Source organism: Tinamus guttatus, unplaced genomic scaffold (assembly GCF_059628265.1).
Source record: "Tinamus guttatus ecotype Peru unplaced genomic scaffold, ASM5962826v1 Tinamus_guttatus_pri_ptg000004l, whole genome shotgun sequence".
In the NCBI taxonomy this organism is placed as follows: Eukaryota; Metazoa; Chordata; class Aves; order Tinamiformes; family Tinamidae; genus Tinamus; species Tinamus guttatus.
Window position 1 is genome coordinate 10,280,701 of NW_028288538.1, and position 25,772 is coordinate 10,306,472.

At 39.1% G+C, this 25,772-nt stretch overlaps 1 protein-coding gene across 2 annotated transcripts in view; it reads left to right on the forward strand.

Moving 5' to 3' along the window:
* The first annotated feature begins 5,859 nt into the window (after positions 1 to 5,859).
* Positions 5,860 to 25,772, forward strand: part of SECISBP2L (SECIS binding protein 2 like) — a 28,116-nt gene continuing 8,203 nt past the window's right edge. Inside the window, exons 1-11 of one of the 2 annotated variants that reach the window (XM_088540309.1) lie at positions 5,861 to 5,990; positions 15,588 to 15,766; positions 17,139 to 17,463; positions 18,036 to 18,171; positions 18,634 to 18,863; positions 18,951 to 18,975; positions 19,770 to 19,885; positions 22,805 to 22,936; positions 23,401 to 23,484; positions 24,277 to 24,444; positions 24,644 to 24,785. In XM_088540309.1, the coding sequence (XP_088396435.1) occupies positions 5,973 to 5,990; positions 15,588 to 15,766; positions 17,139 to 17,463; positions 18,036 to 18,171; positions 18,634 to 18,863; positions 18,951 to 18,975; positions 19,770 to 19,885; positions 22,805 to 22,936; positions 23,401 to 23,484; positions 24,277 to 24,444; positions 24,644 to 24,785 (1,555 nt within the window). In that variant the 5' untranslated portion in view covers positions 5,861 to 5,972. Of the gene's footprint in view, positions 5,991 to 15,587; positions 15,767 to 17,138; positions 17,464 to 18,035; positions 18,172 to 18,633; positions 18,864 to 18,950; positions 18,976 to 19,769; positions 19,886 to 22,804; positions 22,937 to 23,400; positions 23,485 to 24,276; positions 24,445 to 24,643; positions 24,786 to 25,772 lie in introns of both variants that reach the window. The other variant, XM_088540316.1, reaches the window with a different exon arrangement.

Below are 25,772 nucleotides of genomic sequence, written 5' to 3' on the forward strand. Positions count from 1 at the left end.
CTTGGGCTTCTTTTCTGCAGATCCAGAGGCACCCATTTGGATAACATCTCTTGCAAGATTCTCCTTCCCACGAGACAGGAGACTGTGACAGCTGGTTTCAGCATGTTTCTCTCCTCTGCCATTTCCTGCCACCCTTGCTGTGGGAAGGAACAACTCATCTCCTCTGAAGCAGGAAAAAAAGAACTGAGCATAAACTTAGTGTTGTTTAAAAAAACAAGTCTTTCTGACTTTGCTTGTTTTAACTGAGGTAGCCTTTCCCATCCCAGGTATGTTTCTTGGGGAGGGACATTGGGATTTCTCGAGAAACAAATCAGAATAAATAAGCAAAGTAAATCTTGCCCTAGTTAGTCCGCTTTTCCTAGCTTTTAGTCACAAAAGATTAATTGTAGTAAGGCTAGTCCAACAGTGAAGCACTATTAGTTTGAAAAACAGTGGGACTAATGTGTATTTCTACACAGAAAATGCATGAGTACCTCTAACAAGTTAGTGTGCATTTTTGGCATAGTTTGTTTCCTACTCATGCATATAGTGCCTTAGCATCTGAGCTCTGGGCACATAATGGAGATTTGTATAATCCCTAAGGGATTCTCCTGCTTTGTGGTGTTCTCATAGTTCTTAACCTGGAAGATGAGAGTTGTCTATGAGGAAATGTGGAGGAGCTGTTTTGTCACCCAGCTTTGTAAGCCCGGTAGCGCAATGCTGCAACCTTGTCAGTAGCTGCCATAGCCCATTCACGGCCGGGTCCATCTGTCTCTGAAGTGGTAAATTTTCCTTTCCACCTTGCCAGGAAAACTCCATAAGCAGATGAAGAAAGACAGTGACTTCTAAGCAGCCTCACCGCATTCCTCAATTCAATTCCAATTTTTCAGGTTTCTGGAAGTGTCAATAACTTTCATAGACAGTTTTCCAACTCTTGGGATGTTTTTATCCACATTTTCTTTTCCTGCTGTTGGTACAAGACAAACTGGTGCATGAGCTGGTACCAGTAATGTTACCTATTTCCAAAAGAATATTTTAATGGCCGCTGTAATCCTTTGTGTGTGTGCGTACATATAAATATATACACATGTGCACACACATCTTTAATTTGAGTTGCTGGCACTTTGTGGATTAAAACTGAACACGAACTTCATTCATGCAAATGAAGTCCGAAAGGATGTGTGTCTGCATGTTAGTGGGGGGTTTTTAATTAGCAAATATACTTCGGAGATATTCGTTCTTTTCTCATCTTAATATGCTGTACAATGGATTGAATATGACACAATGACGTAGTGAGGATTTAATTCTCCCTTCATTTTAAATAGGTTTAGAAATCAATTCAACAAAACAAAAACTGCAAGGCTGTTAGAATGCATCTCATAGAATAATATTACTAAAGTATGTGGATTGTAGTCTGGTAATAAAACACTGATTCCTGTAATTACTTGGAACTTGTCAGCTGAAAAAAAAAATCATTTGAAAATTGCATTTGCAGATTTACTTTTGAGGGAAAGTGAACTAACTTACGTGAGTGTGAGCTGTTATGTGTGGCTTAACAGTAAAATGGCATTGGTCTGGACAGAACCCTTCTTCCTCAGAGCTACTGCAGGTGTTTGAAGTGTATTTCCATGTGCACTTGTTAACAGTGACTTGAAAGTTTAACTGCTACTCTATTATTTTCAAAGTACTTAAAAAAAAAAAAAAAAAGAGGGGGGGGCAGGAAACCCAGACATTGCCTAAATTAAAGAACTAGACAAAATATTGCATTACAGCTAAATATTAGCAGTTAAGCATTAAGATGTTGACAGATAGGATTATCACCTTCTTAAATGCATCTAAATTAGTGGAAAGGTGGATTGCAAAATGCATCGACATGACAATAATTGCATATTTAGTGTGAAATTTTAATTTCTTAATAACTTCTATAGCAAGAGTAAAGGCTAATCCCATCCTGGCAAGCTTGCCAAGAGTTACAGGCAGGATCTGTCCTAAAGCCAAGTTGCAGCTGCTGGCAGAGGGAGTGCGGTGCTTGCTCTGGCTGCTGCCTAGCAGTAATTGCAAGTTGCCATCAGAATCGTGATCCTCAGATTTGTGACCAGTTACACCTAGTGCCACCTTCCCACTTGAATTGCATGAAGTTCCCTGTTGCGTTTGCCTCTAGATGCCTGTGCAGGGTGTTACACGTTATCACCCCACATCAGATAGCATGTCTTGGCAAAGAAACTTCTCTTTGCTTTCCTTGCTTGTTTCTCTCTCTCCTAACACAGTATTTATACCGAGAATTTTAATCCCAATCTAGTAAAGCTGTGTCATTTTGGAGTAAGCTTCATTCCTGCTGCCCTTCTTGCTGCAGCACACCCCTGATCTGCCTGTGCTGCTGTGGGGCTCAGTCTGAGCCTGCTTATACTGCTGGAGTGGAGGGGGTGTTACTGAGCAACCCTGCTTTCATATTTACATGTCAGTGCAATTAAGTTTATACATGTGTTCAACTTTCAATATGAGGAGCTGCCTTCATCTGAGTTAGGCACACACATCCTTGGGTGTTTTGTAGAGCTTTTTACCCACTGGATGTAAATAGAGCCTGCATTTTGAAGGAGTGTGAGTAGCCACATATATGCGGCAGACTTACCTGTAATTCTATCATTAATTTGGAATTCAGAGTCATTGGGAAGTGCCTTTCCACACCGCTGAGATAGTTTAGACTCCCATTTTTTAATTTTGCTGACCCATGTTCTCTTCTGAACATGACCCTTCTCCATGTGGTCGGTGTTCTCCATGGTCTTCAGGAAGGATGCCTCCACTACTATTTTATGTAGCAATAAACTGAACAACCTTTTAGGAAAATTGCAATCGGCTCCCAGTTGCTTCAAGCACCACTTGTGCTTCCAAACTATGTCAGTTATTTCTCTTCATGTGGCAATAAAAAAAAAGAAAAAAGAAAAAAGTAGCTTTTATTATTCACAAACTGTGAACAATAAGGTTGGTAACACTGTTGAGTTCACTTACACAACACTCAATAAAAAAGACGATGATGTCATCAGATATCATGGCATAGTTGTAGGAGCTATGGAGACAGAAAGGATCTGACATAACTGGTTTTGACTACTTTGCCATGTTTTCCTTTTTGGTGATAATACAGAGTTAAATTTTATGGGAGATTTGAGTTCTCTTCACCCATGGGGCCACTGAGGTCACCCAGCATTACTTTCTGTGTTATGTATATTGTAAAGATTTATGTAGGTCTGGTGTCTATTTAGTCACTGTCCAATTTAGATCTTAGAAGTTCTTGTTATTGTTGTTTAAGTATGCATAACAGCCCTTTCAAGTGTGACCTTTATGTTGGTATGTATCTTGGGAACAAAAGAAGGATTTTATAATGAACAGCCTTGCCATAATGAGTCATTATTTAAAAAGAAATACAGCAACTATCTTAAGAAAATGTCATACTATATATTCCATGGTCAGCACCAATTTGGACAAATTAAGCTGCATTCCACACTGAAATTCTGGCCTGCTAATACAAGAAGACAATTGTACCCGTTGTTTCAGTGTTTTGTTTTTTTTTCCACTGTGTTTTCAGTCCAGTCAGGCAAGTTCTCCCACATTACTTAGGAGATGAAAAGTGACTGGATTTTACGTAAGTTAACCTAATTAAGCACAAATAAGTAAAACATTAAATTATTGGGATTAAAATACATTTCGCTTAGTAGAGATACATTGATTCATGGCGATCTAGGTCAGCTGCCTTATTTAAATGTTGCATAATTATTTATCTATAGATTTGCATCCCACAAGTTCATCAGTGGATGATGAAATTTGATTTAATTGCATCAACTGAAAGTTTTTAATATAACCAGCATACTCCCTGGTTTTACTTTCATGACTTCTTGTGTTGAAAGAACAAATGTCATTGTATGAAATCCCCTGGGACTGTAACATCATAACCTCAATTAAGCTATTACAATAACCTTAAAATGGCTTCCTGTAGTTATGAACACTGTGTTAGTTCTGCTGAAGACCATTACTGTGCCAACATCATAAACCCAGGATGGCGTGACCGCTCGTCAAAATGAAATTCTACTAGTCTCATCAAGAAAGGTGTGGGGACAGGGAAGCAGGTATGAAGGGTGCAAAGTTCGGTGGCTCCTCCACTTTAAGAGGCAGTTTTTATGTCAACCAAGGCCCTTCCGTTCTCTTAATCTGTGCTAAAACACTGGCCTCGATGAAGTCAACAGAAATCCTGTAGTTACATTTCATTGGCATTGCAGTTTCACCTTTTTCACTTTTCCGTATGATTGGTAAGGCCTATGATTTCCTTGGCTGCAACCCTAAGAAAACTGAAGCCATAAAGGTGATCCCGCAGACTTCTAGGCCAAAATTAAACTTACATAGCGATCCTGCTGATTTTCCTGCTGATGTGGAAAAGCACAGAAGGCAGTGACAGCCCGCTCAACTTCTGCATTCAGATCATCTGTCAGCAAAACGAGATCTTACTGTGTAGTGTAATACCCATCTTCAAAATACCGTATGTTATACATGAAGTTTTACTGATGAAGAGCTCCTCTAGGAAAACACAGATACAGGCCTTATGTGGATTAAATCAAGATACAAAATGCTTATACACTAGAATAAATTGTTCAATAGCATAATGAACATAATTCTGTAAAGATTAAAGAATTATAAAATAAAGGTTAAATTCTAGGAAGCTACAGCAAAATAGCTCTGTAAAGACATTTTTGGTAGTTTATGTCAAGTAAGCTATAGGCTTTGCTTATTGTTCTCTTAAACAAGGCCACTTGCCTCTCACAAGAACGGCGGAAGCCTGGTTCTTTAATTAGTATGTTCTGCTCAGAGGTACTCAAGATCCTGTCCCAGGGTGCGCTTTGTGTTTTACTTTCACATAGGTATTTATTCTATTACTACTCACTAGTTTTCTTGATGGGGCCTAGCAGTGCTGATACAAACACAAGCAACAGGGCTGCAGATACGTGATGCTCTAGTTTTTGCTAGACTAAACGCCAGCCATCCTCGCTAAACGACACGTGGGACGGTGACACAGGGGACGCGGGTGCAGGTGTGTCGCCATGTGGCACCAGCTCGCAGAGCGCAAGCTGCTGCTCGCCACGCTCGGCGGCTGAGCGCGTCCCGGGGGCTGGCGGCTGCTCACGGGGCCTGTAAGGAAACACGAGTGGGCTGGGGGCAGCAGAGCAGGGGCGCTGTGTGAAGGCCAGGCCGAACGCCGTCGGCTGCTCCCCCGGGGTAGCAGCTGTGTTGTCATTGCACAAAAGGGCCCGGCGGTGCTGCTCCCCTGGGGTAGTAGCTGTGTTGTCATTGCACGGGCAGGACGATGGCGTCTGGGTGCGCAACGGGGCTGGGTGCAGAACAGGCCACACGGGCCCTGATGACACCACTGATGGTCACTCTTCCCCCCGTGGGGACAGACGAGGGCCGAGGCCTGGGTGGGGACACAGAATCACAGCACGGTGAATCACAGAATCACACGTGGGGCCTCCCCTCTGCCACAGGTGGGATCCCCCAAGCCCTGGGCCCAACTCGAGAGCTCAGTGCAACGTTTGGACCTTTTGGCCTTTAACTGAACCGGGGCATTTCACCCCAAGCTCCGGGTCGTTCCCAGGCCGCCACCTGCCGCCCGGGCGGCCCTCCCGGCGCGCTGCGGAGCCCCGTGCAGGTGGCAGCGGGGGCCGCCAGCCGCTCCACCACGTTGGGGCCAGCCCGGGCGCCCCTGCGCGACACGGCGGCCCCCCCGCCCCGCGCGCCGTGGGCCCGCCCGGCCTCCGTCGCAGCTGATGCCGCGCGGCCCCGCCCGCCGTGGCGCAGCCGCGCTCGGTGCCGGCGGAGGCTGCGCGCGGGGCCAGCGCGGCGCTGGGCGTGTGCGGGAGCGCGAGCGCCGCCAGCGCCGGCGCCATGGAGGGGGAGGCGGCGCGCAGCCTCCGCCGCCCTTATTAGAGCCGCCGCCCCGCGCCGCCGGAGCCATGGACAAAGCGGACAAGGTGAGGGGGGCGGGCGCCGCCGCTGTCAGCCCGGGCCCTGAGGCGGCGGCGCGGGGGGGGTGCAGGGCGCGGCCGGCGGGGCGGCCCGAGGCCCCGGCCCTTGCGCCGGCTCCTGCCCCTCGGTCGCCCCTGCGCGCTGGGGAGGCCCGGAGCCCCCCGGCGTCCGCGCGACCCGGGCCGGGAGGGAGGGAGGGAGCGGCGGCCCCCGCGGGCAGCGCAGCGCGGCGCCGAAATCCCCTTGCGTTGCCCCAGACCCTTCGGGCCGTAAGAAGCTTAAGACTTAGGGAGCTCTTAGGTGCCGTTGCGCAACGAAATCCCTGCCCGGCAGGGCCGGCCCTGGAAGGTGCCGCTGGAAGTGGTGACCCCCACCCCCAGCAACCTGCCTGCCCGTCGTGGCCTGCTGGCCCGCAGAAGGCTGTGCTCAGAATCTGTGTGCTGCGTATTTGAGTGCTGAATTCAGGTGTTTCTTCCCAGAAGCTCCCACCTGCAGCATCTGCAGCAGGTCTGGCAGGACTAGGGTCAGTCGGTGAAGTGACGTGAGCCCCTGTAGCAAAACATATGCTGAGGAGCAAAGTGCTCCTGTAAACATCTCGCTTTTTGCTTTGTACGTGTGCTTTAAGGAAGTTAGTAAACACTGCGCCATATTACCACGTATCTGCTAGACTTTCTAATTTGACAAATAATATTTTTAAATAGATATTCTTATTGCCTTTTTTCCCCCTTCTACCTGATTTCTTATATGCCTTCATGTAGAGAAACTGATCTTGCACTGTAAAAATTACTTCAGTCTAGTTAATTAGTCTGTGCTTTTTGTTTTAATTCCTTGTTTTCCTTTGATTCCCCTATAGCCTATCCTGTGAAATAGCCAGACTTGTGAAATATTTATATTCTTTGTTGCCTGAGCTCCACATGGCCAGAGGTTTACACACATGCCCCTGTCAAAGCGTTCCCTTTTCACTTGTTGGAAATGGCTCCTGCAAAGCCAAGAAGCCTTTTGTTATTCACTGTAAAATCTTGAAGCTGCTGGCGTGATTATCTTAACTAATTTTAATATTTTGACTCAGGGCTGCAGTTAAGCTCTGTGAAGCAGGAACCATCTTGTTTATGGTGTTAGCAGCATATCTAGTCCTCTTGGTTCCTGGTATGCTAGGAAGGCTTCTAGACAAATAATTAATAGCTGATAAGTTCCTAATGTGATTCAACTCTCTAGTTGCTTTTGTCTTCTCATTATACAGTAGCATCTTGATTAGATGAACCCCAAATGTATTGGGTTGGAACTTTTTGTGCAATTAGAATTGAATGCAGTCTACTTTATCAGTGTAAATGTTTGGTACGATTGCATCAGTTTTAGCTGCTATCTTCTTTTTTTATTTTTTTCTTTGATCCAGGCTCCTTTCTGCACATGTCTGCACACTTTAATATTCATTTATCAGATGTCATGCAATACATGTGAGAACACTACTTATCTTCTCCCCTTTTCCCCAGATTACTCACTTAGCCACACAGTCCATTGATAGGAATAATTGCTGTGAAATTAGAATATGAATGAGAAGGAATATTGTGCTATGTAAAAGCATAGTATTTCAAGGGGAGGTTGTGAATGCTTTTGATAGATATGTATTTGAACAGAAAATTCTGTTATTATCTTAGTAAATCTATATGAGGTGTTGTGCAGCAAGAACTCCCTCGAACACCAAAATGACAAAAAGATGTCACTTGTAGGTTGCCTTTTAGGTTTGTTAACTAAATTTTCCTGATAAAATATGCATAGTGATCTTCTGGCAGCTGATATGGAGGAGAATGGGTTACAGTTGTTCTGAACTCATTACTGTATGATAGGCTCTATTGTGATTTCTGTGATGGGCACAGAAGGTTACTCCTGTATGTCAGGACTATTTACATTAAAAAGTATCTGAGTGTCAGTGTAGTTAACTGTTAGTTATTTTTCCTGCGAAGATGAAACTCATCATATGACATCTAGCATTTTTTTTTTCTTCCAATTTAGGCTGGTTGTGGTAGTGGACTAAAGAGAAAGAGCTTCCCCTCTGGAAGGTACAGCGTCTCAGTTCTCTAAGTATTATGTTTGTTTATCCCTAGGATTGAGCCATCTGGTTCCATTAGTGTAGTTGGGAAATTAGTTGAAGTTGCAAAATCAGTGGTCTGATCAATGACCTATATCTGGTATTATATTGCTCAAAGATGGGAATACTAATGCTGTTTATTCTGCTTGCCTTTGCTACTCAGCAGACATAGGATGTTTGCAATCTAAGTAGATCTTGATGGCAGTGTCTTTCACACTTTACCCAATGCAAGTTTCTTCAGTGTTTCTTACTCAAGGCAAAACCTTTAAATGCAAAAGAAGCCAAGAATGTCAGTTAATGCCTCAGTTCTACATCTTGCATGTTACTTTCTCTAGAATCTTTACAATAGAGAATAATTGGAGCTTTGAGAGACTTGTGTTATCTTAATACAGAATGTATTTTCTACTGCATTTAATTATCATTGATATGATATATGAGTGTCTAAGTTTTCTGGCCATCTATTTATCTGTCACTGGCTGGTTTGTGGCGATCACAAAGCCCACTTGTGTGTATGGCCTGTGCTGATAACTTCAGTACATAGACTTGAAAGCACTGTTATAAATGTTACTAGCATGAATTTTGAAGTTTATTTATGTATATGTATGTGCTATAAACTAAATAAGGTGAAAAGAAGGATCATGTTCATAGCTTTTAGGCTTTCAGTTGACATTTGTAAATGTCAATCTTTATTTTTCACCACTTTCCTACAATATTACAGTTTTGACTTTCAAAAGAAACAACTTGGGTCAGGTTTGGCTGCTTGCTTATTTTCTGTGTACATAGAAAAAAAAAACTTTAATTATATACTTAGTTTTGCTATTTTCAGAGCACAATACTTCTATGAGAGGAAAGACTTATGTATGGGAGTTTAGAGAAGTGGCAGGGACTAACTTCATAGGGTATTTCTTTTAAGGGTTACATTGAAATGACTATGTTTAACTTCAGTAGAGTAGGATTATATTGTGTGCTGCATCAAATGGCCTGCTGCTGGTGTTTCCAGTTGGACTGCATATTTACCATTCCTGAAGTATCTGCCACTTAGAACTGACTAATTATAGTAACATTTATTTCCATATTTGCAAAGTTTATCTTAAAATAGATGAAATGTGACCTGTCTTACTACTAAAATGTCTATGTAATGCTGAAATATTAAATTTGGAAAAAAAAATTAAAAAGTCAAAACAATATATTGGAGCTATGCTTTTCTTACGTTTGTGATTAGAATTCTTGTTTCCAGACTTTGAGACAGTAAAACAGCTGATTTTATTATAGCCCTCTGAAATGCAGCATCTGTGTCTATTTTCTCACCCTGTGAATGGTAACATAGATATCCAAGTGTTCTCTCCTAAGAGAGCAAAGCTGCAGAGATCCCATTTAATGGAAAATGCTGAATGGCATTAAGCTACAATGAACAAAAAGTTTTCTAAGATTAAATATGCAATACCATAACTATAGGACAAAGTTTACCAGTCTGTTCCTGCTTGTGTCATCTTCTGTCTTTGCAGCTGTTGATGACCACAGCAGCTTTTATGCAGAAAACAAAGACTCCCTTCAGTATATATGCTGTCTTGAAAGTTGCAATTGTTGGACTGAAATATGTAATGAGCTACTGTAGAACATTTTGCAAATTAAAACTAGGGATGTAGACAAGAGACCTATATGTAAATCTTGGTTCCTTTTAAAGAAGTATGCTTTCATTAATAAGCAACTGATTAAAAATGTGATGCTGCTTCATCTCTTAAATTTGTATTTATAATTGAAAAATCTGTATTCATAATGGACTTTGGTTATCAAGGTCAATTTTAATAAAAATTTGCATAGCTTTGTAATGGGAGAGGCTGAATAAACATGAGCTTCAAAATAAAATTAAGTTTGGGCTTATGACAGTAGCAAAGTTTGCCTTACGATGCCTGATCAGAAACATCACTCTTTTGTTAACAGCTTAGGGTCTGACCCTAGTTGTATTGGTGTCAATGGCAAAAGACTTTTTAGGGGAAGCAGGGTGGAATAAGTGGTAGCGCTGTCAGAGCAATGAGAGAATGGATTAGTGTCACAACTGCTCTGTTGTGGAGAAATAAGTGTCGGAGGTTTTTCTCTAAATTCTTTTTAGCATTTTGTCATTGATCTTTCTTTCCTAATTCTTTCCCTAATTCTTTCTTTGTGCGCAATTATAAACCAGTGGCATGATCAATTCTGTCATGTTCTGTTCATCGGCGCTCTTTCCGCTGCGTGGATGAAGTCTGAGGAATTGCTTTAGGATATATTTGCGTTTCTTTGATTTGTGTGTTTATTGCTTCTGAAACAAAACAACAACAAAAAAGACTGTTTAAAAACAGGGCTCATTTCATCTGTTTTGATTGTGTTTCCACTGAGTCTAAAGTATGCCAATATGGTATTAAAAACAAACCTTTTGAGGCATGTTTTTGTGTCTAAACATGGAAGCTTAGGAGTCAGCTTCTTAAACTAGAAGGCTTTGCAGAATCTCAGCTGAGAAATTGGCACCACCTTTATTTACTATTTATCTTTTTCTTTTGTTTCACTTTCTCTTCTCACACTTTGAAAGGGAATATAATTTTTGTTCTGGAGATGTATTAGGAACCAGGAGACCTAAAATGTGTCCCCCCCGCCCAGTTTATCTTCCTCAGTCCTTCCTCCGAGCCAAGAAAGCCACAACCCCCAATATTCCACAGAGAAAACTTCAGGCAAATTACGTAGCCCTGCTTTTGTTTCCTTCATCTGTCAAATGAAACCACTACCCAACTGTGAAATGCATTGAAACATCGGGATAATCTATTTGGAGAGTTAATTCTGTTTGTTTTGGATTGTTCAACACTCTGATCTGACTAAATATTTTTTCCCTTTTCTTTAGGTTTAATAAACTGGAGTCTCCTCTTCCAAAGTTGTAGTCCATGTAAAAAGGAAGTTTTGTAGTAATTTACCGGTCTCTTTAAGAAACCTGGAGCAGTATTTTTGAAGTGTGTGTGTTTGTTTTGTTGTTTTATACACTTAGGCTGTCCTTTTGCTTTCTACCTCAAAGTGAAGATGAGGAATGTCAATTATGCTGCGGATTGCTTTTGTCATGCTAATCAAATAGCTTTGAGACATTTCTTAAGGTTTACTTTTTTTTTTAATTCCTCAAAATCTTCATTTATTTTTCTGGTGAGTTAGCATATGCATAGTGCCCGCAGGAAGAAAAAAATCTAAATTTAAACAATAGTATTTTATTAGATACTAATAGTATCTAACAATACTATTTAGTATTAAACAATAGTATTTTGTTAAATACTAGACAATAGTATTTGTAGCCTGGATGTTTAAAAAAAGACTTTTGACATAGATATGGACAAAATTGTACAAGAAAACAATGTTTATGGTATGTGGATAAAACCATTTCTAAAATAGTTCTGTCTCTTTAAAGAATAGGCACTTGCAAAACTTAGTAGGCAAAAATACCTACTTGATATACCCCTATATGTTAATGGCTCTAGGATTTGCTGTATCTTTATCATACCACTCTAGCTAGCCTAAATATTTAATCATCATGTTCTGTACAACCCACTGTAGATCAGCCAATTGCTGTCATAGGAAGAGTTAATCATTACCTGTATAAGAGACAGGTCAACAGGAAAGAAACAATTAAAGATGTCTCAAATAGAATAATTCAAATCCTGCTTTGCTAAATTTTTCAACTTTGTTAACGTTTTTTTCTTCCTTTTTTTTTTTTTTTTAAAAAAAAAGGCAGTCTTGCATATACTGGAAGAATTAGAGAAACTGTACTTGTCTATCCAAGTACTTTATATAAGTTGCTATTTTTAAATTTATAAAAGCAGATTGGATAAAACATGGTCTTGAAAATGCTCCTGTCAGAGTCATCAAATGTTCTGTAATCGTAACACACAAAATCAATAAGAAATACTACTGATACCTTAAGAGATAGAGGTTGTTTTCACTTGAAGAGGTGAAAAAAGCAAAGAATTCCTAGCAGCCTAGCTTATAGCAGTCATACAGCCCCTCATTTCATCAGTTATGTCTCTTATTTTTTAAATTAGTCCATCTGAAAGGCTCTTCTCTGTTATTAGCTCTATTAATTATTATTAACTCTTCCCTATTAAGGAATGGTGATACATATAGTAGAAAATTACAAAAAGTAATTGTAATGAGAATTCTCCAAGTGACTTGCTCTTAAGGAATGGCTTTCATATTTTCACATCAATCACCAAGAATAATAATGGTGAAAGAAGGAGCAGCAAAACTGGGAAGTGCTTGAAAACAGGGCCTCTTGTCCAACATGAATAGCAAATAAGATGTTTTGACAGTTTTTTTTTTTTCAGCCAGCACCCAAACAGTTTATAATTAATACCTTGGCTAAAATTCAGTTATGTGTTGCTGGGAAATACTAACCTGCAAAATAGGAATAACTGTTTGGAAGTTTCAGTACTTAAAATACTGTTTTTTTGGTTTGTTTGTTTCACTGCACCGTGTGGCTGCAGGGTTTGTACTCCACAGCTTTATAGGCCATCCACAACTGAATCTATTCTGGCACAAATAATTTTGACTGAACGTCTAGGAGTATTATTGGGAGGAGAAAAAAAAATCTCTTTCAGAGAGGGATCTGAACGTCACCGTTCCCGTGACTTATTACATGATCGTTGTACTTAAACCCTTAGCCATTTTGTTTATTTGTTTTTAAGTTTTTATCACCATGGTGCTGTACATGGAAGAGAATGCCCTGAAATTTTGCAAATGAGTAAATGGGTCATGAGGTAGCCAAATGCGTGAAAGAGCTTCTGCATTGGGGCAGGGATTTGGTTTATGTTACTGCTGTAACTGCATCCAAGCTTTTTGTCTGCTTGTAGCTCCAGGAACTGAAAGAGTTACCCCGAAAGGAGTTTTTGCCTAGTATGTAATGATCAATATATGCATTTAATTGGTGTGGAGATGATTGCTTTGCTGTAGCGTAGGCAGACCTTGTTGAACAGCATGTAGTGATACCTCTATGTTGGTGCTTATACCTGGGTAAAGTTTGACATATGCTTTTCTGTTTTGTTGTTTGATGTTTTTTTTTCCCTTTAGAACAGTCATTGCTAACCACGTTTTTCTGGGGGGAAGGAAGAGTGGGGGACAGTGCCTATGCTGTCACTAGATGAAAGTACTTCGTTGCCTTTGTTCCTGTTATTCCATTTCTGCTTTTAGCCTCCTTTTACAGATGATTTATTTTCCCCTTTTGCTTGCTAATAAAGTTTCATCTCATGTTACAATTTTATTTATGTGATGATCTTATTAAGCTTATCAAATCAGGGACATTTTGGTGGAAGGGGCATTTCTGCTTTCCCTTTGTGCTTCAACAAGTCTGAAGGTAGAGCAGCCTCTGCAGAAATATCTTTTCAATACGTTCCCCCCACCTCCAATTATGTGCCCTTACAGGGAATTAAGTAATTCAATTATAAACAAGCTTTGGGCTCAGTTACTGTAGTTTGCAGAATGTCCTGTCATCAGAATTGTTACGGATGTAAGCCCTGATCTCAAGTTAACACTTGCAGATACCCTGCAGACAGTGCTCTGTTACTCAATGAAAGTCTCACCTGGGAAGCTTCCTCCTGCCTTTATAAAGTTTATTTGAGCAAAATGGGACAGTATTTGAATAATTGAATGATATGTAAACAGAAAATTATCTGGTAGATTTTTGAAGCAGGTAGTGAATTGTTGTTTGCAGGGAATAACTAATGGTGAGATTTGAGCTAATCCTGCTTTTAATCTCATGAAGGAGTTATAAAATCAGCAAATTTGATAGTGGAAGGGTAAAATTAAGACTTTTTTGTAGGAAAAGTTTGGTTGCAGTTTAGTCATTAAAGCAGCTTTTATAGCATGACCATCTCTGTAATTAGAGTGGTGGCTATCATGTGGTGTATATATAGTTTAAAGGATTCACCACCCAAAATTTTTGAAACAGAAAAAGTATAATATTACAATAACGTGTTACATATACACATATATAGAGAGAATTTCTTTATTATAAAAGTATATGGCATCTGTTACTGGTAGCTACTCCCTTTTCCCGAAGTGAGTTATTGGTATTTACCTTCTGTGAAATGTAGGGAGCTTTTCCAGTCTCAATTATGTCTTTTCTCTCTTCTTTCTAAAATGCTATGTGATTGCAAGCTACCAGTTCATTTTCACCTTGCTTGATTCTGTCTTCTGCTCACTGGATTTTAAATGTTATTTTTCAAAAAAAAAAATCTTTTTGAATAAGCCTACAGATTCAGGTATTGGCAGTAAAGCTGAAATGTCTCAAGGTGGATTGTGGGCTTGACACTGGGCAAGGACATGGGGTGACCACCACGTGGTGGACGTGGCCGCCTGTCCCTGCACTCCTGAGCTCTGCTTGTTTAACTGCGTCTACTCACGTGGGTCGCAGCAGATAAGACTGTCCTCTGCAGGCCCAACCTTTATGTTTTCTTGTCTGTAAAACAGAGCACGTCCTTGTCCACATTAGGCGGTGCCTTTTGGAATTGCTTCTTGGACAGATAGAATTTAAAGCTCTTGCCTGCTTTAGCGAGGGTCCCTTTAGAAACTGATACCTCCATGTGGAGGTGAATGTGAGATAAGTATATGAAGTCGTAGTCTTTTTACAAAAAGATGCTTTTGAGCTAAATGCAATTTAAAAGGAAATATAAAATATAAGGGTGTCTTGGATCTGCAGTTTTCTCTGCAACAAGGGCTTCTTCAGTAAGCAGAATAGAATAATTGTTAAATTGTTTACATATAAGATCCACCTAGTCTATACAAGACTAGAAATGTGTGTAAAAGAGCTGTCAACTGTTGTGGATACCTTTTTAAATGACTGAGAAGGAGAATCATTTTCTTTGAAAGCAGTATTTAAAACTTATTTCTGAGTCATTTTAATTCCTTCATGGCAGAATTTAATCATATTCTTAACACTTTGAAATATGTTAAAATGTGCAGATGGAGTGTGTGTGGGTTTTTCTTCTGCGATGCACCATCTATTTTAGCGTAAACCCATCGTGGCTGAAACCTTTTGTAATTGTCTAGGAACATGGAGAATTCTGTAGCATAGAGCAGGCGTTACTACATCTTCCATATGCTGGCTTGAGTTACAAAAACCCACACAACTGTGCTCCACCTACAGTGCTAATCCCATTGCTTTCTGTGCTCACATCTGCTCTGCAACATCTGAACTTCAGTCTCTTAATTGGGTGGGTTTTTTCTTTTTCTTTTTTTTTTTTTTTTTTGCATAGCACTTTGTAAATGTAAAGGGTAATACAATTGCTAAATGTTGGATGTTGGTCATCTGTATTGCAGCCTCTGATTTGGAAAGATGGAGAAGGACTTGCAAGCTGTTCCCCACCTTCAGTTCACTGAAGAAATCCTGCAGTCTTGTCATTTTCTGCCTGTTACCCGTGCTAGTTGCCATACATCTTTATGAGTCTTTAAATTTTTCTCAAGTAACTTATGCTTCTCTGTATTTAATTAAACTTTTTTTCTTCTTTTTCTTAAGAATGTCAAGCTGTCAGCTGAAGTAGAACCATTTATTCCTCAGAAGAAGGGTCCAGAAGCACTAATGATCCCAATGGCGCTTCCTAACGACAGTGGAGGAGTTAATGGTGTGGAACCAACTCCTATTCCCAGTTACCTGATCACTTGCTATCCCTTTGTACAGGAAAACCAATCCAATAGGTAATATGTGGGTTTTGGTCTTTATCACACATTTTTTTTTTTTTTTAAGTGGGTTGAACTTTAGCCTGATTTCAGATAAGTAAAAAAGACAGCTATATATTCATTTTGATTGCTCTGTTTAATTTTCTCACCTTTCACAGGTGCAAATGAAGTTTGTGTCCCGTTCTATCTTAACCACCCTTCCTCCCCAATCTTTATGTTCTTTTCTTTACTTTGCTCTACTCATATTCCCTGTTCCTTGCCTTTGCTACAGATCCTCATCTGGTCACTTTTGTGCTCTTGCACCTTCTAGGCCAGTCGAGATCTGTGTTTGAGTCAGAAACAAGGCCCCAGGTGTCCTGCTTTCCTCCTGCCGTGGTCAAACAGTATGCAGCTGGCACCCTGGTAGTGGACAGTCCAGGTCTAGCTAACCAGCTTTCTGCGTGTTATTAGATATAATGCACTGAGTTCAGAAACTCTGTTCTGGCCCAGATCTGTTTTAATCTGAATGCTCAGCTTTCATGGTGATCACCTTGTGTGATCTCTTACATGCATTAGTTGATATTGATAAACTTAATGTTTGCATAGAACAGCACTTCAAAATGCTGCTGCACTGGAACTGGTAAAAAGAAAAATAATTCTTTAGGACTGCATGCTGTGAATCTTCAAAGTTATCATGCATCTTTCATTTTTCTTTTCTCTAATATTTGGGCCTTCACACTTTCTATGCAGAGAGTTTCCTGGTCTCTTGAGGTTTAAAAAATTAGGTTCACACTTCCCAGGCAGTTCTTTTTGTAGTATGTTCCATTGCCAGTGAAACTATGGGAAGAAGTCCCTACACCTAGTTTGAGTAGTAAGTTTGTAGATTCCTGTGTTTGTGTGCTGCTTAAGGCCTGTATTTTTGTAGAAATTATTAGTAAACTGAGAAGAAGTCACTAACCCTCTATTCAAATGTTTGGGCCTGAATTAGCTGGTGAAAGTCACTGTTCCATCTGTCTATCAGCTTATACCGTATAACTCTATAGGCTACTCTGTGTGCTTTCTGACTTGCTGAAACAATGAAATAAGCAGGTCTAAAGCAGATGGATATATTTATAAGTTAAATTTTGAACTTTTAAACTTAGGTACTAAATTTGAGCAAAACTTTCCTTACGCTTGAATGTAGTTTAAGCTTTTATATGTTTTCAGATTGTTTGATTGTCAACTCTAACAAGCTGCAACAACTCCATTTTACTATTAAAAGCTAAGAGTCCGTGAAATAAATACATACACATTATTTTATATATGTTTTAACACATTATATATCTTAATGAGAGTGAATCATGATGATGGTCTGAGTTCTTTGAGGGGAAAACTTTCTCAGCAGCCTTTTTTTCCTTCTGACTTTTTCCAGACAGTTTCCATTATATAATAATGACATCAGATGGCAGCAACCCAACCCGAATCCTACAGGACCATACCTTGCTTATCCTATAATATCTGCACAACCACCTGTTTCTACAGAATATACATATTACCAGCTGATGCCAGCACCATGTGCTCAGGTCATGGGTTTCTATCATCCTTTCCCTACACCCTATTCTGCACCATTTCAAACAGGCAGTGCTGTAAATACAGTTACTACAGAATGCACTGAGCGTCCTAACCCACCAGGCCAGGTATTTCCACTGTCAAGTCAGCGAAGCCGGAGCAGTAACAGGGGACCAGTCGTTCAAAAAGTAAGTGTGCTGCTGCTTGCCCTTTGATAGAATAAATAGAACTTTTAGAGTATAGAATATTCCATCACTTGGGAAGCATGGATCTCATTTGAGCAAGAATATGTATGGCAGTAATATCAATGGGTGGAAAAGTGGGCAGCAAATATGTTAATCAGGATGATATTCTTTGTTTACTTATCCGGTACTTTTGTGTTTAACGTGGTTGGTGAGCTTACAAAACTTTATTGGTGCAATAAGGGAAACTTTCCTGCCGTCCAGTACCTCTCCTGTAATTAGTTTTGAGTTTAGAATTAGTTCCTCAGAACAAAATACACCTGCACTTTACTTTTTCGCCTTACTTCCACATCATAACAAAAAGTATAATACAGTTCATGCAGCAAAAGGGGTGAAGGTTAATAAACCCAATATACAGGATTGTTATACTACTTACGTATTACTTATACTAATCTCTTGTCTTTAAATATGTCACTTCTGTACACAGTGTCAGAATTTCTAATAATTGTTTAGTTTGATTACAACTCTGGAGCCCAGTTGTATGTCATATGTGTGTATATGGCTAATCTTTTAAACAGCAACAACAATTACAGACGCACATAAAAAATAAACGGCCTCCCGTGAAAAATGTAGCAACCCAAAAGGAGACTAGTTCATCGGGTCCTGAGAACAGATCGAAGATTGTCTTGTTGGTTGATGCATCACAGCAAACAGGTAACCTCCTTTGTACTTTCCGTGCGTGCTGAGTGTATAGAACCATATCTGTCTGTCACCATGTTTCATGGAACAAGGTAAACCTGTTTAAGACAGCTGCTAAGGTGGGTCTTTGCTGATCCAAAGGTCATGAAGAAAGTGCTAGTGCTTGCATAGACCTATTTAATATTTCCGGTTATAATTTTGCAGCGATATGGCGCCCCTGAAGGGGTGTGAAGTAACTAGATTAGCCAGTGTAAGAAACTTTATGCGAATTATTATTAATAGTTGGAAAACTAGACCTTCAATTCAGTACTATCATTAAAATTCATTTTACTTAAGGTAAATTGCTGTCATATAGAAAGACTTTGGCTTTTTTGCATCTCATTTTTTAGATATATAGTTTTTTCGTTGTTTATCTTTTTTTTCAATGTTTATCAATTACTTTGATAAAAGTAATTGTATTTTTATTCTGTCTTGCAGACTTTCCTTCAGATATAGCTAATAAGTCACTATCTGAGAGTGCATCTACAATGCTCTGGAAATCAAAAGGCAGGCGCAGAAGAGCTTCTCACCCTGCTGCAGAGTCCTCCAGTGAGCAAGGTGCCAGTGAAGCAGACATAGACAGTGACAGTGGTTATTGCAGTCCAAAGCATGGCAATAACCAGGCGGCAGCAGTGACTTCAAGAAATCCAGATTCTTGTACAATGAATGTGCGTAGCCTCAAGTGAATAGTTTAGCTCTGGTTGTATCCTGCTCCCATAATAAAAACTATTAAAACATTTGTTTTTCCTTTTCAGGTTGTAGAACCAGCAATAAATACAGGTAAATATATATATATTTTTTATTTTTTATTTATTTATTTTTTAGTTCACAGGCTGTATCATGTTTTGCTGGGTCATTTTTGCTAAGTATAGTTTCTGTCTAATTCAAGAATGCTATTCTGACCAGATACTTTAGATGATCTCTTTACTGCTTTTTTTGCTTGACACCCTTCTTCCACCCCTTCTTGGATTTCCTTGCTGAATGGGTGGATAAGCAGTTGCTGCTAATGATTTGTTTACATTTTTTTTTAATGGAGAACAAGCAGAAAACACCTAATAGAAGCATTCAAAGTTGTATTTCTGTACTAGTTATATTTTATTCTGATGCTTTCTTACTCTGTTGGACTATGATTATGTTCATATATGAGTAGTAATTACACTCTTCTGTACAGCTCAGATCTTGAACTCTCATTTTTCTATTTGAAAAGCAATTAAATACTTCTCTAGAAGTTCTAGAGAAGTACTGTAACATGAATAAACAGTCTAGTGGTAGTGGAAAATGCTAGTGGCTGTTTGTGATTGGACTGAAAGTTGGTAAAAATATGAAGCTTCAGCTTCATCTATCTGATTGCCTGTTAGTGATCAATTTTGTCAATTTCTGTGTCTGTAATCTCAATTTTCACAAAGGCGATTCTGCTGGAAATAGAGCTACAGAAGAAGGCTTTTGCAGATGAGATTTAGTGTTTCCAGAAGATTTTCTGTTAAAATGTGTCCCTGGCTTTGGCCTGTGTGCTTATTGAGATGCTTTCTGTCATACTATCCCATTTTCATAGAGGTCACTTCTGTCTCTTTCAGCTGGCACGGGTTGGACTAATGTCAATTCCCAGGCAACTCAAAAGAAACCTTGGATAGAAAAAACGCAGACGTTTTCTAGAGGGGGAAGACAAGCTGAGCAAAGAAGTAGTTCACAGGTATGTTTATTAATGGCTCTAAAACCAAGCACTCTGTGCTGTATGAAAATAGTGAGTTTGAAATGAATTTGAGACAAATGGAGAATAAACAATGAGAATAGCGAATGAACAGTGTAGAAACTTAAGACAGAAGTCAAGCCAACTGGACACCTCCAAATCATATGTTTCTTGTGCTACCACTGTGTACTTAGTCTCTTACTTGGCAATTTTCTGCCTGTAATATGTTCTTTACATGCATCTATCTAGAAAGCAAGTTACATATGTAAAGTAACTTCTGAAATGAGGACAGTAGGGGAATAGAAATAGTGTTATTGTGGGTGTTTTTTTGTTGTTGTTGCTTTGTTTTTTGCTATATAGTAACAGGATGTGGAAGGAGGAGAGAAATTGGCCTTCCTGGCTTTCCTTTCATTTGGGAATGAGGGACAGGTTAAAATTAATGTGTTTACTAAGACCCCTTTTTTGTCTGTATTTAGTCATTGCAAATATATGAACAGTAGAGCTTGAAATGAGAATTTCTTTACCATAGGCATGTCTGTGCATTCAGAAACTCCTTCCATTCAGTTTATATAAAGATGCATTTGATTTGTCTTGAATCCTCCGCTTTGGGGATCTCCTGTCCCTTGTATCTGACAACTGCCTGTTCTGGATTTGGCTGGGTTGAGGGAGGGAGGTTGGCTTTAACATTCTGTAGCCAAATCAGTTGCTTTTATAAATCACTCTTTGTGTTTTATGGCATTGGGGAAATAAGAGGAACCATCTTTTTCTTTTCATCCAGTAGGCTCTTTAGACTTTAAATCTGGCAGTTATTTTGGATATTTAAAAACAAAGCTGGCACAAAGTATTTTAAATGAGGTTTCACTAGCCAATTTCACTGTACCTCAAGGCAGGATAGTTCTAGAAAGTGACAATTTTCCTTTGAAATCAAACTTGTACCCAGTCCATAGCATTTTTTCTTATGAAATACATCAATACAAGTGAATTTTGAATTCAACGTATGCTTCATTTTTGGTCATTCCCTTTTCCACCTGGCTTTCCACTGACCATGCACTCCATAAACAGAAGAATGTTTATACCACATATTCCAAGGTCTGTGGTCTCCAGAGAACTGTGTGCCCATGCATTGTTATAAAACACAATAATTGCACACAGGAAGAAAAAATGTAGTGGGAGAAAGTCCTTTGGTTTCAAATGGCCTCTCAGACTTTTTTTTTGTCATCAGCAACTGCTGTGCTTTTTCATGTTTGTCCAAAAGGACCATATTTGAGGACTTTTCAGATGTCTGCTGCAATCTTAAATATTTGGACGTGAATGGAGATACTGTATGCAAAGAATTAAGATCTCATTTAACTCCTGGAAGAAAAAGGTTTTGAATTTCACATCTTCAATGGTTAAAGCAGCAAATCTGTGGCAGTATTTGCGCAGTAGCCACAGTCCTATCTTTATTGAAGGCCATGGCTACATACAGCAGATACTTGGCACTTGGCCTGCCTATCTGGATATTATGTCAGTTGATGACTGTTTTATGTCAGCATTTTACGTGCTACTTCGGTTTATGCTTTTGCAAAGTGCTTGCAAAAATACATTTTCCTCTTCTGTTGCTCTTGCGCCCTTCCCTCACTGTGGCTATTCCCATGCTGTGTGGTGGCTATTGAGACCACTCAAGAAAATCTGATTTTTGGCAGCTGGCTTTCAAGTCTCTTCAGTTGAAAACCTTTCTGTAGTGGGGGGAAAAAAAGCTGAGATTCTCTGTAGACCTGTCACGTCAGCAGTGATGATGTGGTGCCCATGTGGTGCATGGGGCAGATCACGCTGTAGCTTGAATGGTCTGCGGTATTTGGTGTGAACGAGGTAAAGTGAAGCACTGGAGTTTAGCGGTACTCTTGTAATCTCAGAAAATTAAGATAACTGTCAATTTTAGAAAAGCTGTTCTGCTTGTGTGTGTGTGTATGCTTGTGCATGTGTCTATACTGCATGGCTTTCTGAAGGATTAGATGTCTTTCTCTTCTGGTCCAAAGAAATCAAGGATTCCTTTCTCCTAGAAGCAGAGAAGTGGATGGATAGCTTTTGAGTGTCAAGACAAACCTAGACAAATCTGAGGGTAATGGGTAGTTCTGGAAGCTGTTGTGTTCTTTTCTACTTCAAAATACTGCTGAAAAGTACCAGGAAAGATCAGCATAGCAGTAAAGCAGTCCAGCATTTAATTGCTGAAATGTGAGTTCATTGAAACTTTTGAGAACAAAAAGCTATTTGAGATATCCACTGATAATGTGAGATAGAACACTAGTAACATGGTCCTGGTTTTATAAGCGGTACAATTGTCAGAGGCTTGTTTTCAAGGATCTATTTAAACACGAGTGGTGTTTGTAATCTGGTAATAATGTTTTTGATCTGGATTAAGAACATAATTGAAACTTTCAGCTGTACAGTTGATAAAACAGAAATTAAGGTTTGGCAAAAACATTAAGTGTGTTACAGGCATAGAAAATCTGCTTTGGCATTTTGGTTCCATTTCTTTCTATGCAGTGGAAATGCTTTGTGACAATTTCCTGCTTCTTATGCCTTATCCCAGCTAAACAATGTGGCTATAGGTTTGTTAGGGCACCTACATCACCATTCTGTAGTCACCTCTTCTGTCTTTTAACTAATAAACAAATGGATACAAAAAGAAAGAATAATTCTGTAGAAAAGACACCCAGTCAGCCATATAAGATATTTACTCTGGTACTTACAACATTTTTTTCTCTTCTTCCACTTGTGTCTCCCTTAAGACAAAACCCTAGAATAGCTTAGTAAATCTAACTTCACTAAAACTCTCTCTTGTTGCTGATTAGCGAACACGAGTGCTTTGCATGCATGTGCACAAATACACGTTTTGAAAACTTGAAATTGCAAAATATTGATCACGTACCTTATTTTTAGTCCGGTTTCAGATGCAGAGGCCACAGCACATCTTCAGAAAGAAGGCAGAATGTGCAGAAACGACATGAAAAACCTCTAACTATGAGTCAGTCGAGTAGAGCAGAGCAGAGTCCTGAACCTTTGTATTTTGAGGTAGTGTTGTGTGAAAACTGCTTTTGTATTACAGTGAGATAAGTGAACGCTCTTGGTCTCAACATACAGAAAAATGATAGTACCAACAAGGCAAAGTTCTAAAGCTCTGGCTCTGAGGTGTGCCATGTAGTGCACTGATTACACTTATTATACAATGCTTTTGGGGAGGGGGTGTGTGTGTGTGTGTGCACAAAAGTCTGTGCTAGGATGTTGTGGAAAGTATGAGGATTTAAAACTTTTTTTGTGACCGACAAATTAGGTAGATAACCTCCAAGTAAGGTATTACTTACCTGAGAATAAAAAAATAATATATGCAGTGTTTTTAATCTAATTGCAGTTAATTTGGTAAAATACAATGCCACTTGAAAATTTTTCTTTCGCTTCTAGTTTCAACCATTTCAGCTGATGCTTTTCAAGTCATTTTCAGCTCTACACTCATCACTTTTAATTTGTGTCTTGTTTAGGATGAAGATGAATTTCCAGAGCTAAATAGTGATAATGGGAGCAGCAAAAGTACTAACATCCAGCAAAAGATTTCGCCCAAAGTAGTAAGTTCTTCTGGTTTGAAAAGCATTCATAAATAGAGGGAGATCATTTACAGATTGCTATGATATTAGTAGCCAGCTTTTATGACCCTCTGTTACAATATTTTTTTCACATATTAATTCTGACAGTTTTTAAGGTATTCGTAATGCGAGTCTAGTTTCTAAATGCTATTTAAAATAACATGATAGGATTCTGAGACTAAAATTGATTTGGGGTATTTATCTAACTATATCCTGTGCCACACTTTATTGTTTCTGACTCGAAGGGCTTGCCTTGTTAAATACATAAATACTAAACTATAGTTTGTTCTTCAAAATAACTACTGATTAGTAGCTTGTTCTGAAAGGAAAATAAGCTAAGAGAATCATTTTGAGATTATATGAATGGATCCTGAAAATATACTCTTCTAATATTGGTATCATCCTACAACAAAATGTTTAAGCAGATCATCTAGACTTTCATCTATTTGAGTGTTCTCCAGAAAATCAAGTCTTGCATGAAATCTTTGGAGGGGCACCTGTATTTAGTAATTAAACTGGGAAACATCCCAAAGGAATAAGGGATAAATATAATAATGTTTTCCTGTACAAAGAGGAAATATGCATAAATAGCTTCTAGTTTTATCACCTGACTCTGCTATCCAGCTATACTTGTTTTCATACTGCTGACCAAAATAATTGCTCATTTGATTTAGTATGACACTCTCTGAGAGAAGAAAAGTATAAAAAAAAAAAAAAAAAAAGTGTGTGTGTGAGGCCTTAAATTGAGTTTATGTACTGCATTTAAAATTCTAGTTGGATGATCTACCAGAAAATTCTCCAATCAATATAGTCCAAACGCCAATTCCCATTACAACCTCAGTACCAAAGCGTGCAAAAAGTCAAAAGAAGAAGGCCTTGGCAGCAGCACTTGCAACAGCTCAAGAATATTCGGAGATAAGCATGGAACAGAAAAAACTCCAGGTCTGTGGCTTCTTACTCCCCTGCCCCGTCAGTAGCTAAAAGGAAAATAAATATATATTTTTTCCTTTTGTGTGTGTGTGCATATATATATATATATTATATATACAAATTCTTAGCCTTTTTTACTCTGTGATACCACGAATCCTTTTGGAAAGACTGTTTTGCTGGCGTTTATCAGCATGTGGTATCCCTGTTGTAGGAGGCTTTATCAAAAGCAGCTGGAAAGAAAAGCAAGACTCCTGTACAGCTGGATTTGGGAGACATGCTAGCAGCTCTCGAAAAGCAGCAACAAGCAATGAAAGCTCGTCAGATCACCAACACCAGGCCTCTTTCATACACAGGTATTTCTCATCTGACTCACTAAATGCATTTTATGACAGTATAAAGGTGAAATGATTATTCTGAACTCTTTCAATACTTTAAGTTTTATTTTGAGGTATAAAACAACCTCAAGTATTTTTAGTGCAGATAGATGTTGTTTAAATATATGCATTATCTTACTACTTAATTTCAGAATGCAATGGTAAATAGTCTTACCAAATTGGAGATGAACTTCTGTTAAAACACCTACTATTCAGAGAGTGTTCACTTGGGAGTAAATCAGAATGAAAGTGAATATTCTAGCTGAAACAACATTTATTTCAGAATTCTTTTTTGAGAGCAGCTTAGTGGGAAGTGTGTGTCTAATGTACAAGGGTTGTATGCAAAAGCTCTGCCTGCCTTCCTTTCTTCCACTATGTGTGTGGCTTGTTTGTTTGTTTGTTTTTTGAGGGGGGGTGGGAGAGGGGAAAGAGTTGTGTGTTTTGTTTTTAAGAATTAAAGATCTTTCACCTCTTTTTCCAGTCTGAAATGCCTTGTCTATTTAACTGTTATTCCTTATATGGAAGTTTGCCCATATTTGTAATCAGGATGATTACTGTCTTTCTAGTAGTTCTACTGCATCTTTTTAGAGAGGCAGGAGATGAAATATTCACAGAATATAAAGCTACGGTTAATCTATCTAATGGCTTAAATGCATTTTTACTCCATTTCTTTCCCAACTTTCCAATTTCCTAATATTAAATTCATCTTTGTTTGCTGCTGAACACAGAATTGATGTTTTCATAGTTATTTATTTTAACCCCACCAAATGTCATTCCTGAACAGTTGCATATAGCATGGAGTTCACTAGTTGCCATTTTTCCTCATGTATGTTTTTTCATTTACCCGCTCTGAGCTTCAGCTGTGTTCAAATTATTTGAGTTGGGAAGATTTCATCAAACAAACTTAAGCAAAGAACAGTTGGCATTTTCATTTAAAGCTGTTTGTTTTACTCTTTCTCACTGAAA